Raw genomic sequence first — 15,254 nt, forward strand, 5'->3', positions numbered from 1 at the left:
GTTTCCACTTTCAGTTTTCGGGAGGGGACCTACACAATTATTCAACCCGCGTGAAAGGTTCTTCAAATGCAGGAGTTGACAACAAAAGTGTTGGTTTTATTATAACCTGTGGCTTACCTACCATTTGGCATGTATGACATGAATGGCAAAATTCAACCACATCCTTGTGCAGTCCAGGCCAATAGACAGGCTTTTGTATCTTATGATTTGGAGATGCCGGTGTTGGACTGGGGTGTACAAAGTTTAAAAATCACACAACACCAGGTTATAGTCCAACAGGTTTAATTGGAAGCACACTAGCTTTCGGAGCGTCGTTCCTTCATCAGGTGGTAGTGAGGAATGACACTCCGAAAGATAGTGTGCTTCCAGTCAAACCTGTTGGACTATAACCTGGTGTTGTGTGATTTTTAATTTTCTACCTTAGCCTGAGTTTTCCTCACACCTAGGTGACCACCTACTGGTAATTCATGTGCTACCTGTAACACTTCCTGCCTGTATGCTACTGGCAACACAATTTGGTGCACTTCTGCCCATTTTTCCTCTGAACTAACCTGCCAAGCTCTCCATTTTCATCTTAGGATTCTATCTTTAAGATAATAGCCCTCAGGAATAAATTGATTCCTTCTGTTGTAAGTCCATTTGCCTTTCAGGACTAAACACTTCTGCCTGATCCTTTGCTTGTTCAGGTTCTTTCTGCATCATTACATCAAATAGGGTGTCCGCTAACTGAACCAAAGTATGTATTTAATTGGACTGCCACTTCCTTATTTCCAATATAACTTGCCCACTTTCTGACTGTAAGGGACTTGTATTGTTTTCACTAATCTTTTTCTCCTCACATACTTCGTCTTTCTCTCTAGTTTTTGCTTCCAGCTATGACTTATGATAGTGCGATCTTGTTACTACACAGTTTGGAAAAATTCCAGGATATTTTTCTTTTAACTCCTCAGTTCCCTGGGTTTCCCTTTGGCTTCTCCACAACAAGGGTGTCAATCCCACCTTGGATCCTTCTAGTTCATTCCCAAGAGCAAACTGTATTCCTGGAACTGACACTGTCAATCACTCCCACTGTTACTTCCCAGTCTTGATTTGGCTCTCCAACCTGATCTTACACAAGGGAATGCTACATTTCAGTTATCTATGCCACAAATTTCCCCCCTCTCTCCGGCAACATGTCCGTGTACAAATGTGTTAATCTCTTACTATGAGAGACTGATTAGATCCCGTATCTCTCAAAGTTATAACTTCTTTCACAATTCCCTCTGTAGTTCCTGAGTAAATTTTACCCACAGAGGCGAAGTCTTTGTAGAGATCAGGCTCTTAACTCAATACCCTACCCCTGTTTAGGCTGTGCACTGTCCTGCTGCGCTTTGACTTTTCTTGGGGTTTTCTTTACTGCTTTTATTAATGCCACTGGCTTAGCCCCTTTTACCACATATTTTCCCACAGTGCCTTTCTTCAGTGACCAGGACTGTGACTTTACATGTCCCACCTTACCACAGTGGAAACACTTGAGGCCTTTCACCTCCTTTTCACCCTCTTGGGCTTCTTCATCTGTGGTAAACTATTACCAGTGTGCTCTGCTTTGTTTTTTGTAGTGTAGGGTCTCCCCTTCTCCCAAATTTGTATTCTTCTCAAGATTAAATTCTTGCCGGAAGCTAAATTTTGCTTTGTGCACCAATGCATTTTCATTTGCCATCTCTGCCACTCTTCTCACTTCTTGAACTTTCTGTTCATCCACATGAATTCTTATCATCTCTAGAAGTGAGGTTTTAAACTCCCCCAGCAGAATAATCTCTCTTAGAGCCTCATAGACCTTATCTATCTTTAAGGACTGCACCCAACTATCAAAATTACTATGTTTAATTTTTTTGAACTCGACATAAGTCTGACCTGGGGTTCCTCCTTTAATTCTGAACTGCTGTCTATACGCTTCTGGTACGAGTCAAAATAGCCTGTTTGACATCTGCATAATCTCTTGACCCCTCTTCTGACAGCATTGCAAATACCTCACTAGCTCTGCTTGCCGGTTTAGTCTGAACTAGAATTACCCACAAGTTCTCTGACCACTCCATCTATCTAGCCAGTTTTTCAAATGAAATAAAGAAGGTGTCGACATCTTTCTCATCAAAGTGTGGCAATGTTTTAACATGTTTGTATGCATTACTACCTTCCCTCTTCATTACCATTCTGTTAACTTGACTTTCCTGACTAAATCACAACTTCTGAAGTTCAAATTCTCTCTCCCCTTTCTCTTTCTTGTCCCTCACTCCTTGCTCAGCTAAGAATCATCTCCCTTTCTTTCTCTCTCGTTTACTCTCTTTCTTTATCTTCAAACTCCATTTGCCTCAGGTTGTAGTTTAAGTTTTTCTAACTCTACCGCACTTGCCGTCTTTCTTTTTATTGCGAATGTGTTTCATGTGAAAAGGTGCCTTTGATAGAGAGTGTTTCCTAATTTCTTGGATCTGTGTTGATGGCAGTTGCTCTGTCCAATTTTCAACACGCCTGCCTTTTTTTATATCCCTCACAATGGATCGTCTCATTGGTTCAATGTTGGCAAAACAATAAATTCAAACTCGATTGGGTTTTAGTATCCTGGGGCATAATTTAAATTGGTTAAATTCGTATTGTTGTCAAATCAGCAACCAACTCAGGTATCCATTTCACAGCCAAATGTGAAATTTTCCAGTACACCCTGAGACTGCTATCTGGTCATATCACAGGTACTTGTAAGGTCTCAGTGCAGAACAGTATTCACTCTCAGAGGTACAGTCCACACCTTCAACTTCATAACACTTTTTTTTCCCTCCTTATCAACTCTCCTAATTACATCCTGAAAAAATAATTCCAGTAGACTTATCAAAATAATTTCCATTTCATGAATATGTTCTGTCACTGCTTTCCAAGTGTTCTGCTATTAAATCTTTGATAATGACCTCGAGCAGTTTCTTCATTATCGATGTCAGGCTAACTGGTCTATAATTCCATTTTTTCTCTTTACCTCTTTTTTTTGAAATAGTAGGGTTACATTAGCTACCCTTTGACTATAAGAACTATTCCAGCGTCTACAGAATCATGAAAGATTATCAATGCATTATTCGGGCCTTTTCTTTAAGAATTCTGAGATGTAGCTGATCAGACCAAAGGGATTTATTAGCTTTCAATCTCATTGATTTCCAACACAGGTTCTATAGAAATACTAATTTCTTTCAATTCTTTCTCCTCCTCACTTGACCTTGTTCCTAATACTTTCATGTCTTCCTGTATTAAGGCAGAACCAAAGTATGTATTTAATTGGACTGCCACTTCCTTATTTCCAATATAACTTGCCCACTTTCTGACTGTAAGGGACTTGTATTGTTTTCACTAATCTTTTTCTCCTCACATACTTCTAGAAGCTTTTTACAATTAATTTGTATGTTACCACAAGCTTACTGCTGTATTCTATTTTCCCTCTTCTAATCAGTCCTGTAGTTCTCTTTTGCTGAAATCTAAAGTGCTTCCAATTCTCAGGGCTGCTATTGTTTTAGACAATTTTTATGCTCTTTTGTTGGATCTAATACTATCCAAACTTCCCTTAGCCATGGCTGAACCATCTTTTCCATTTTAATTTTTGTTATGCAGAAATGAACCACTCTTGCAGTTTCATTATAAAGCTTTTAAATATTTACTATTGCCAATCCTCCATCACATGCTTAAATCACCTCGCTAATTTATAATAGCTTGTGTCTCACCATTGTAGCTTCCTTTATTTCGATTCAGGACCCAAGCCTCAGAATCAACTAGGACACTCTCCACCTTAATGAAGAATTCTATCATGTTCAGCTTACTCCTCCTCAAGAGGCCTTGCAGAACTAGATTGCCAATTATTCCTTTCTGATTACACAATACCCAGTCTAGGGTAGCCTGTTCTCTCACTGGTTCCTCAACATATTGATACAGATACCTCCCTCCCACACTGCAGGAATTTCTCCTCTATGATATTGTTATTGTTTTGGTTTGCTCAATCTATATGTGAATTCAAGTTATATTTGTAGGTGCACCTTTATTGCTTGTCTCTAATTTCCCATTGAATGCTTGGGATGTTTTGCATGGCCTAAACAAAGTCAAATGGACCTATAGAGACAGAATTCAGGACTTTGGAGGGGGATAAAACTTGGGTCAAAGCAGGTTTTTTTTCCAAATGGCCCAACCTCAGCAGGTCTACAAGTCTGTTCAGGTCCATTTGGGTTCGCTTTCGAGAAAATTTTCATTTATTAGGTCTCTGGTTTTTGGACGTGTGGCTAAAGTGTACCTGACATGTATTAAGACTCAAGGCTTTGAGGCTCGTCTTTTTAACATTCTTAGTCCTTTTTGCATTATTTTGTACTTGTTTAATTCTCACCTTTGAATTCTGTCTAATGCTTTTCTCATGTCCCATTCTGCCTTTTATTTTGCCCTAGTATCACCCTCTTCTGTCTCCCTGTCTCAGTTCCCATTTCCTTGTCACTTGAGTTTAAACCCTCCCTAACTGCACTAGCAAATACTTCCCCCCAGGACCAGTTCCAATATCCCAAGAATTTGAAACTGTCCCCCTCGTACCTTCGGTCCAGTCACATATTTGTCTGATATATCCTGCTATTTCTCCATCTGACTAGCATATGAAACTGGTAGCAATCCTGAGATCACTACCTTCTGAGGTCCTATTTTTAATGTGTTTCCTAACTCAGCCTATGTTCTGCTTTTAAGGTTTTTTTTTAAACCTGTGTCATTCATACCATATGTACCACAATCATGGACTATTCGCCCTCCCTCTCCAAAATGTCCCATACCTGCTGCAAGACATCCTTGACCCTAGCACCCATGAAGCAACATACCATCCTGGAGTATTATTTGCAGCCACAGACACATCTAGCCCTTTCCTATACAACTATTATTTTGGCTGTTCACTATTAGTATAGCCGTCCCACACTTATTCTTCTTCTCCTGTACAGCACTGCCAACTGTGGTGCAATGCATTTGCGTGTTGCCATTTGCCTCCCAATAGTATCGAGTGATCCATCAATTTTTACAAAGCAATAGCCACAGAGTTTCTGCATTTCCTGCCTGGGGGCCATTCACTCCCTTCACGTCTGCAAGTCTTAGCCTGCAGTGTGACCACCACTTTGTGCGATCCATGTTACTCTCAGCCTTGCGGATGCTCGCTGCATCTCCAGTCGCTGGTTGAACTCTGAAACTTGGACTTCAAGGAACTGCGATACTTCTATACACACTCTGGTCCCTGGCACTGGAACTGTGCCAGACTTCCCACATAGAGCTTGAGGAGCACAACACAGCCTTGAGCTCTACTTCTTTGACTTCTCCTTTTAAATTAAATCCTTAGATTGCCCTTAAAGTCAGCTTGTTCTTTGTTCTTGTCCTTGTTCTTTGGATCTCTGCCTTTATAAACTAAACCAAAAATAAAGACCTTTACAAACTATAAGTGAGAAAAATAGTATACTCTTCCCAGCCATTTTCGCTGTGGTGCAGGGCCTCCTTCCCATACTCAAGACTTTTATTGATTCATATTTCACCATGTACCATAGTGGAATTCAAATCTATGTTCCCAGAACAATAGCTCGGGTCTCAGGATTACTGATCCAGTAACAATTTCACTGTATCATCGACACTCCCCTAAAAGAGTTGTGGGCAAACTGATTTAAAGCAGAAATTCTGGAAGTACTCACCAAGTTTGGTGGAATCTGTGGAGGTAAAAATAAAAAAAATAGAAATACCATTTCAAGTTAATGGTCTTGCATCAACATTTCTTGAAACACTATTTATCTTTCCTCAAACCTGTCAAGTACTTGCAACAATTTAGATTAGATTAGATTACTTAGTGTAGAAACAGGCCCTTCGGCCCAACAAGTCCACACCAACCTGCCGAAGCGCAGCCCACCCAGACCCATTCCCATACGTTTACCCCTTCACCTAACACTACGGGCAATTTAGCATTGCCAATTCACCTAACCTGCACATTTTTGGACTGTGGGAGGAAACCGGAGCACCCGGAGGAAACCTACACAGACACTGGGAGAATGTGCAAACTTCACACAGTCAGTCGCCTGAGGTGGGAATTGAACCCGGGTCTCTGGCGCTGTGAGGCAGCAGTGCTAACCACTGCTGAAACAAAATTCTGGTTTTATTTCAGGTTACCAGCATCTTCAGAACATTTTTATGGACAAACTGGTGATATACCGCTCTATATTATCTTGATGGGTCATCAAATGCTTAATCTTGCAACATTAGCCTTTCCTCAACCCAGGCATACTGACAATAATTATGCTTATTAGTCCCTGGTTCACGTAACATAGACAGGGAAACCTTCTGGTCTGTACAGTGCACCTACCTATTGAGCAACTTCTTTCAGTGATTGTATATATTATGTAAAGTTTTTAAATTGTTAGTTATTATGCAGATCTGTTCTGATGACAAACATAGGGATCTCTGGTGTACAAGACCACGGATGTGATTGTAGTTGCTTTATTTCCAGATTGAGCAACAGACTGTTCAGATAAATCTTGAAATAATCCAAATTCATTCATAAGTCTTCTTTGGTATCCTCTTTGCTGACCACACTGATATGCATTTTTTCATGTCAAGTAAATTTGATTCCTGGGGTCCACAAGTCCTTTCATGATTTTTTTACCTTGCTATTTGCTGACGTAGTCAGTATCTTGAGCATCAAATGGTATCCTTCATTTTTAAATACCAAGTTCTAATGTTACCTAAATTATTTAATAATTCAATGTGTCTGTTATCCGTCATTAAGTGCAATAAATGTTTAATGAGTTGTTATTTTTGTTCCTGTACAGAGCAATCTACTTTGCTGCATACTCCAAAACGAAGGAGAAGTGTAATGCAATCTTTGTGCCAAATTCTAATGTTGTCAACATGTGTTCTGCTGGTTTTGCAAGTAAGTACTAAATAATTATTAAGTATTAACTAAAATATTTATTTGGGAGTAGGCCATTCAAATCTGAGCACTCCCTGACATTGAGGTCATGGCAGGTTTTCTATTTCAACACCATTTCCTGCACTATCTCCACAGTCCTTGATTTTAAAATGTAGACATTTATCAATATCGGTTTTGAATATACTCAATGGCTGAGTTGCCATAGTCGCCTGGGATAGAGAATTCCAAAGGTTCACCACCATCTGATTGAAATTAAAGATTCCTCTCCTTAGTCCTAAATGAACTGCCCCTTACTCTGAGATTATGACCTCTGGTTCTAGAGGTCCTCCTGCCAGTAGAAATCTATTTATGCCTACCTGGTCAGTCTCTAAAAGCATTTTGTGTATTGAATTAGATCAGCTCTCATTCTTTAAAACTCAAGAATATAGGTGCACTCTATTTAATATTTCCTCACAGGACTATCCTTTCAACCCAAGAATTAGTTTAGTGAAACTTAGTTGCACTCACTTTGTGACTGGTACATCTTTCCATATGTGAGGAGATCAAAACTGCACTCAGTGTTCAGTGTGGTGTCATCTGTACGTAATTGCATTACGACATCTTTTCTCCATACTCTCATTCTCTTGTAATAAAAGCAAACATGCAATCTCAGCTCTTAATTGGTTGCTGTATGTTCATATCTTCCAAAACCTTCAATGCCATTTTACCATGGGGTGGGTGTGTACTTTTTCAATATTAAAAATGGGTGTTTTGATGTTTCCAACTTATTAGAGATAACAGACAGGTAGATGGCAGTAAAATATTTTCAACAGTTGAGGAAACTTGGACTGAGGGCATAGTATTAAATTTTAGTGCAAGACTTTTTGAAATAAAATTTGGAAACACTTGACACATAGGTTTGGAGCTCTTTCTGAAAGTGAGAACTGATGCTAGACCAATTATTAATTTTAATCTGAGATTAGTTTTCAAAACTTTTCCAATGATATTAAGTTGGGTTTGAGGAGTTAGATTGTGAATTAATCATATTTTCATTGAATGACAGCCCCTCACTTATTCTAAGTGGCTTATTCTTGTTTCTGTATCCCTTATCAAATTATCCAAATTTTATTTTTACTCATCAACAAATGAGTACTATGAATTGTATCACATCCATATATAAAATATGACTGCTATTAATGTGCTTTGTTAAAATGTTGATCCCTGAAGCTGATGGTCATGCTTGATCATTGCATTTGTGATAATATTTCAAAATGTGAATTGGAATTAAATACATGTGCCTCTTATATATACTAGGCTTCATTACAAACACATTGATGAACCCAATTTGGCTGGTCAAAACAAGAATGCAGCTGGAAAGCAGGTAGGCTACACGAACATATGTGATTTAAAATGTTTGCATTCATAGTAACCAAGTATGAAATTCTTAACCTTTTATTGATTTCTCACTATTTGTAGGAAGCGAGGTGAAAAAGCAACCAATGCTTTCCAGTGTGCAAAAAATGTTTATCAAACAGAAGGATTCAAAGGTTTTTACAGAGGTTTGACTGCCTCGTATGCTGGGATCTCTGAGACTGTGATTCATTTTGTTATTTATGAAGCATTGAAGAAACATTTAGAAGAGTGGAGATTCGCTGTGAGGGAAAATGACAAGACAGCTTCAGACTTTTTAGGATTGATGATGGCAGCTGGCTTTTCTAAGACTTGTGCATCTTGTACTGCTTACCCTCATGGTACGTCTCCCTTGTTCTTCCCCTTTGATTTGTTGATTACTGCCTTTAGTTAACTGATATATGACAACAATTTGATTTTTTTTTAAATCTAAAATTCTGTCAATGTCACCGAATTGTACTTTACTTTGGAAACTGGATATAATTTTCTATTATTTTATGGAATATTTGAGGCCTTCAATGAAGGAATCTGATAACATTTAATTTTTGTCTTTATAAAACAATGTTCTGTTGACTTTTACTTTTTTTTCCCCCCCCAATGCATTTAATAGGAACATAGTCATGACCCTCTTATTGTGCTGTACTGTTTTAAATTTGTCAATTCAGATCTATAGCTTTCACTTTCTGGGGATCAAGTGAAGTGGACTGCAAAATTAGTTGCTCAAAAACCTAGCTGCAATTGTATTTTATTCTGTTGACTAATGGTGTAGTGCAACCAACTTTTACAGGGACAGCTTTGATCTGTTGTGTTAATCATAGTATCATGTGATTGTGATCACATTGTTTGAGATTCACCAAGAATATAAATGTTAAAATGACTTTATTAAAAAAAAAAGTCCAGTCCCAGCATGGTCACAAAGCGGTGAGGAGAGATTGGAGTCTATTGGAATAGTGTCCACTGGAGTTTAGAAGAATGAGGTGAAGAGGGAAGGAATCTCATAGAACCCTGTAAAATTATAACAGGACTGAATGGGTTAGGTGCAGAAAGGATGTTCAAAACCAGGGGACATAGTTTTAGTGTAAGTCCTCTCGGACCTTATAAAAGTTTATAAAATCATGAGGGGCACATATAGGGTGAACAATCAAGGCCATTTCCCCAGGGTAGGGGAGTCCAGAACTAGAGGGCATAGGTTTAAAGTGAGAGGGGAAAGATTTAAAAGGAACCTGAGGGACAGCCTTTTCATGCAGAGGGTGATGTGTGTATGGAATAAGCTACCAGAGAAAGCGGTGGAGACTGGTATAGTTACAACATTTAAAAGGCTTCTGGATCGGTACAGGATAGGAAGGATTAGAGGGATCTGGGCCAAATGCTGGCAAATTGGACTAATTTAGAAAATCTGGTTGGCATTGGCGGGTTAGACCACAGGGTCTCTTTTCGTCCTGTTCATCTCTGACTCTATAACACGATATGAAAGCTATAGGGAGAAAAATATTTTGTTCTATCTTATTTTCCCTCATAACTTAGATTCACTTTAATGTCGTCTTTGTCTTCTGTGTTGTATTTAATTATTTCTTCCTTTATTGTTAAATCCATCCTTCTCCAAAGAAACTCTCCTTTCTTCTGAAGGCATTGATTCCCATCAAGGTCTATGGCTTCTTTGTGGCTGCAAGTAATTTCAGTTCCTATGGCACATTTTCCCAACTAACTCCAGATAATTTCACAGTACTTGGAATGTTCACACTTCCCTCAACCCAGTGTTGTGCAATTATAAATGTGCATATACAAAGTGATTTACAAAGCTGACTGCAGCTTTTAGTATTAGTAGAATGCAGTAAAATATACCCTTGTTTGCTGTCACAACCTGTGTTTCAACACTAGGCTTGTTTTCCTTTTATGATTATGTTTTGGCAAGTTTATTTCAAGAATGATTGATAAAATCATATGATTCAAAGAAAGCTATTCAGTTGTACTTGGGCCAGTTCTTGAAAAAAGCTATCCAATTATTCCAACACCTCTGCTCTTTGCCCACAGACCTGCAATTATATCCTTTTAAAATAAGTAACCAATTCCCTTTTAAAAGTTACCATTGAATTTGCTTCCACCAATTCCTCAAACTCTGTACTTCAGATAATCATAAATTCTGTGCACAAAATAAAAATTTTCATCTCCACTCTGGTTCTTTTATCATCCTATCTTTATTTTCACTTTTTCATTCTGATTTTATTTTACTTCATACAGTGATGTGTATAATTTATTACTTGTCTAGAAAAAAGTTGAAAAGTGCTCCTGCATGTACGCTCACATTACAGTGGGCCCCTGGTGTTTCAGAGGACTATTTGGAGTGGTACAAAGCTATTCCCACCGGGAAGGTGCTGGACTTGTGCTGAGGAGTTCAAATGCTCGCCTCTTAATCCTCTATCTAGAGTTATGCAAAATAATGAGTTAGATTCTGTGTACATCAACTATTCAGTGACTTTTTTTTTAGAAAGTACATATGAAGACAGATCAACTTTTCCTTTGATAAAAGACCCATGGTCTGGACATGCACCTGGACAGTTGGTACTTCGTAAAAGAACAGGATTGCTAGCTGTTTTTTGAGAGTCAGTTAATTATGCTGAGCGGAGCATCAAAGTGAAAATTGAAGAGAAGGAAAAAATAGCATTTTCATCATTTTTCATTTGTTTTTCAGAGGTAATAAGGACACGATTACGGGAAGAAGGCACAAAGTACAAATCATTTTTGCAAACTGCACGTCTAGTGGCAATAGAGGAAGGTTATTTTGCTTTTTATAGAGGACTACAGGCACAGCTGATACGGCAGATTCCAAACACTGCCATTATGATGACTACATATGAATTGATTGTTCATGTTTTGGGATAGTGTTGGAAGTAAAACGAAACTCAGCAATCAACGGATTCTGTTTTATTGCACTGCAGTATCATAAACAGCCACAAACTAAACAAAAACGTGAGAAGTCACTGGTCAGACTAGAGACTGTTCAGGTCAAGTACAAAGGTGAGATGTTCTCTCTGGATTTGAGCCAAGTGGGCACTTTGGGTGCAAGAACTGGCATTAACTTCCCTTGGTGAACCAGAAACAAACTTGCAAGGGTTCCTGTTACTGATTGCTCTCTGGTGATTTCTACACCGTATACTAAAGGGCATTCACTGATACCAAAACCATGATGTCCTCTCTGGATTGCTGCTGCTAGAACAGGCTGTCAAATTGGACGCTTGGGGAAGTTTCTAGCTGGCAGGCAGCACCTGTAAAATTGTACCAAAGTAAGAATGATCACTGACAGAAAACTGACAAAACAAAAGACACACACTTTCTCTGAACCTAATCTGTGCAGTGATATCTGTGTATTGGTCTCTAGTCATCACTATTTATTTTTATGAAGTGAAGTTGCAAATTTCATTGTGATCTCATTTTTCTCATGGAATGCATAGGATTTTTCTTTTGGCCTTCTGAAAATCTTCAGAAGCTTTTTGAAGGGAATATGTATATTTTGCAATGTGTATGGTTTTTGTTGTGTTTAGCTAATGTGTTTATACTGAATGCAGTACAGAATACATGCTATGTGCAGTTACAGAAGAAAATGAGAGTAATCGTTGATTAATTTGATTTAGTATGTCTTTATCAAAATGTGGAAACTGGAAACTTATCCCTTCAGCTACAATGGTGTATTACAAGACTTGAAAGGAAAATGTACATCTTATTACTTAAAAAAACACTGATAATGCTGTCATGCTACTTAGTCACTCTTAATTATTTTAGTTTACAACTGAGTCATCTAAAAATGAAGTTTAGAACTTATTCTATTCAATGTAAAGTTATCAGGGCTAAATTGAACTCCAGACTTGAATCCTTCATTTTTTTTATCTGATTACCAGCATCTGCGGTATTTCACATTTTCTTCTGACAATTATTTCAATGTTCAATCAGCAGAAAGCTGATACTGTTAAAACCTGCAGTGGTAATCATTTGAAAAAATGTGCGTATTTTACTCTTAATTTTACATGTGTGCCTTATCAGAGTTGACAAGCTAACATTGGAATGGGATGAAATTTGTTTTCTGTGATGAGTACTGCAGGTTTTAATATGACCTGGTAATCAAACATTTTGATATATATTTCCCATTCCAAACTGGTTGCCAAGTTATTTTCCCCCCAGATATTTAAATGTTTTCATTTAATGACTGTATTTGAGGATAGGTGAAAGAGATACTATGATAATGCTCTTCCACAGCAATATATGAAGTTTTAGTAGCAACAAATAGAAATGTTTGGCTCACCTCAGAATTTAGGAAAGTGTTATCGGGTGATACTTTTTAAGGGAAATAAATATTAGTGACTTAGTCATGTTACATTTTTGCTTGCATTCAGCATGTGTTACTGTTGGATTTGTTTCTTCTCAAAATATTCTGGATCTGTGCAAGAATTTCCATCTAAATAAATGCCTTCGTCCTAAACTTTCTACCAAGCATTTCAGTTATTGTGTTGTTGCAATTCAGCAGCAGGCTATAGTTAATCTGAATACCAAAAGAAAAGGAAGTAATACATCTTGCTTTCTTCAACCTCCATGGTTGCAATCATCTATTTTGTTCTAATAATAACCCCTCGGCTACATCACTGACCAAAACAAAAACACAATAATTGTATTTTCAGTAAAATGTGAAGGTACTAATGCCTTGAATTGCAGCTGAATTTTTTGCCAAGTTTGCTAAGTTTTGATTGCAAGTTGTATGAAGTCTTCCCTTCACTGGTGAGTACCACATATGGGTTTAACGTGATTACCCTGATAGGAAATGAGTTTTATTCAATTCAGTTTTGCAGTGAGTAATGTTATCTTGCACCAGGTCCGTTGGAAGGAAGTTGTTATTGAAGTTGTAAAAAAAATTGGAAATGCAATTTAATTTGTCAATTAAAATACAAGCAATGCTCAATTAATTGTAGGATTTTCAGATGTATTCTACGAACACTGTTGAAATGCTTCAGCTTTCTCTTTTGGATTCTTGTTATTCCTTTGGAGAACTGTAAAATTATCCTGCCTCTAAGAAAAAGACATAACGATTTCTCTTAAAACATGCTGGCTGAACATGTAGGTGAATAACAGAACAGCAGGATTGCACAGCACTTTTAAACCCAACAAAGCAAATCCTATCTTCATAAGAAAGAATTTAGTCGTTTGGAATATCCTTAGACAAACCTGTTTGAGTGGATAATCCAAAGATCCATTCCAGCTTAGACATTAAACATTAAATTTAACTAATTTAGTCTGGAAGTGATTTATTTCCTCTCTATTTAGGGCGTTACCTTAAACTTCTGAAGTGTTTGAAAAATGCAGTTGTTAAAGTTTATAAGATTGTTTAGGCCTAGTCCTCATTCCTAATGAAGGGCTTATGCCTGAAATGTCGATTCTCCTTTTCCTTGGATGCTGCCTGACCTACTGTGCTTTTCCAGCACCACACTCTCGATACTCATTTCCAGCATCTACACTGCTCACTTTCTCCTATCACTTCAGGGTAAATTAGAGGAATGAATGTGCTCATACAACTTGTACTGAATTCTAACTGACAACAAGCAGGTGGCTTGATTGATAAAGGTTAAAGTGGGTGTGGAGTGTCATAGAGTCATAGACATGTACAGCATGTCCAACTTGTCCATGCCGACCAGATATCCCAACCCAAACAAGTCCCCAGCACCTGGCGCATATCCCTCCGAACTCTTCCTATTCATATACCCATCCAGATGCGTTTAAATGTTGCATTTGTACCAGCCTCCACCACTTCCTCTGGCAGCTCATTCCATACACGCACCACCCTCTGTGTGAAAGCGTAGCCCCTTAGGTCTCTTTTATATCTTTCCCCTCTCACCCTAAACCTCAGGGAAGAGACTTTGTCTATTTACCCTACCCATGCCCCTCATGACTTTATAAACCTCTAAGGTCACCCCTCAGCCTCTGACATTCCAGGTAAAACAGCCCCAGCCTGTTCAACCTCTCCCTATAGCTCAAATCCTCCAACCCTGGCAACATCCTTGTAAATCTTTTCTGAATCCTTTCAAGTTTCACCACATCCTTCCAATAAGAAAAAGGCTAGAATTGCATGCAATATTCCAAAAGTGGCTGAACCAATGTCCTGCAATATGACTTCCCAACTCCTGTACTCAATACTCTGACCAATAAAGGAAAGCATACCAAATACCTTCTTCACTATCCTATCTACCTGCGACTCCACTTTCAAGGAGCTATGAACCTGCACTCCAAGGTCCCTTTGCTCAGCAACACTCCCTAGGACCTTACCATTAAGTGTATAAGTCCTGCTAAGACTTGCTTTCCCAAAATGCAGCACCTCACATTTATCTAAATTAAACTCCATCTGCCACTTCTCAGCCCACTGGCCCATCTGGTCCAGATCCTGTTGTAATCTGAGGTAACCCTCTTCGTTGTCCTCTACACCTCCAATTTTAGTGTCATCTGCAAACTTACTAACTGTACCTCTTATGGTTGCATCCAAGTCATTTATGTAAATGACAAAAAGTAGAGGACCCAGCACCGATCCTTGTGGCACTCCACTGGTCACAGGCCTCCAGTCTGAAAAACAACCCTCCAACACCACCCTCTCTCTGCCTTCTATCTTTGAGACAGTTCTGTATCCAAATGGCTAATTCTCCCTGTATTCTGTGAGATGTAACCTTGCTAATCAGTCTCCCATGGGGAACCTTGTTGAACGCCTTACTGCAGTCCATATAGAGATGTACAGCACGGAAACAGACCCTTCCGTCCAACCCATCCATGGCGACCAGGTGTCCCAACCCAATCTTGTCCCACCTGCCAGCACCCGGCCCATATCCCTCCAAACATTCCTATTCATATACCCATCCAAATGCCTCTTAAATTTTACAATTGTGCCAGCTTCCACCACTTCCTC

General features: G+C 38.6%; 1 protein-coding gene across 1 annotated transcript in view; it reads left to right on the forward strand.

Moving 5' to 3' along the window:
- slc25a33 (solute carrier family 25 member 33) overlaps window positions 1-11,703 on the forward strand; it is a 38,656-nt gene extending 26,953 nt beyond the window's left edge. Inside the window, exons 4-7 of the mRNA XM_043676183.1 lie at window positions 6,834-6,934; window positions 8,228-8,294; window positions 8,390-8,664; window positions 11,013-11,703. Of these exons, the coding sequence (XP_043532118.1) occupies window positions 6,834-6,934; window positions 8,228-8,294; window positions 8,390-8,664; window positions 11,013-11,203 (634 nt within the window). The 3' untranslated portion in view covers window positions 11,204-11,703. The remainder of the gene's footprint in view (window positions 1-6,833; window positions 6,935-8,227; window positions 8,295-8,389; window positions 8,665-11,012) is intronic.
- Window positions 11,704-15,254: the final 3,551 nt, after the last annotated feature.

The sequence above is a fragment of the Chiloscyllium plagiosum genome, chromosome 34, assembly GCF_004010195.1.
Source record: "Chiloscyllium plagiosum isolate BGI_BamShark_2017 chromosome 34, ASM401019v2, whole genome shotgun sequence".
Classification (NCBI taxonomy): Eukaryota; Metazoa; Chordata; class Chondrichthyes; order Orectolobiformes; family Hemiscylliidae; genus Chiloscyllium; species Chiloscyllium plagiosum.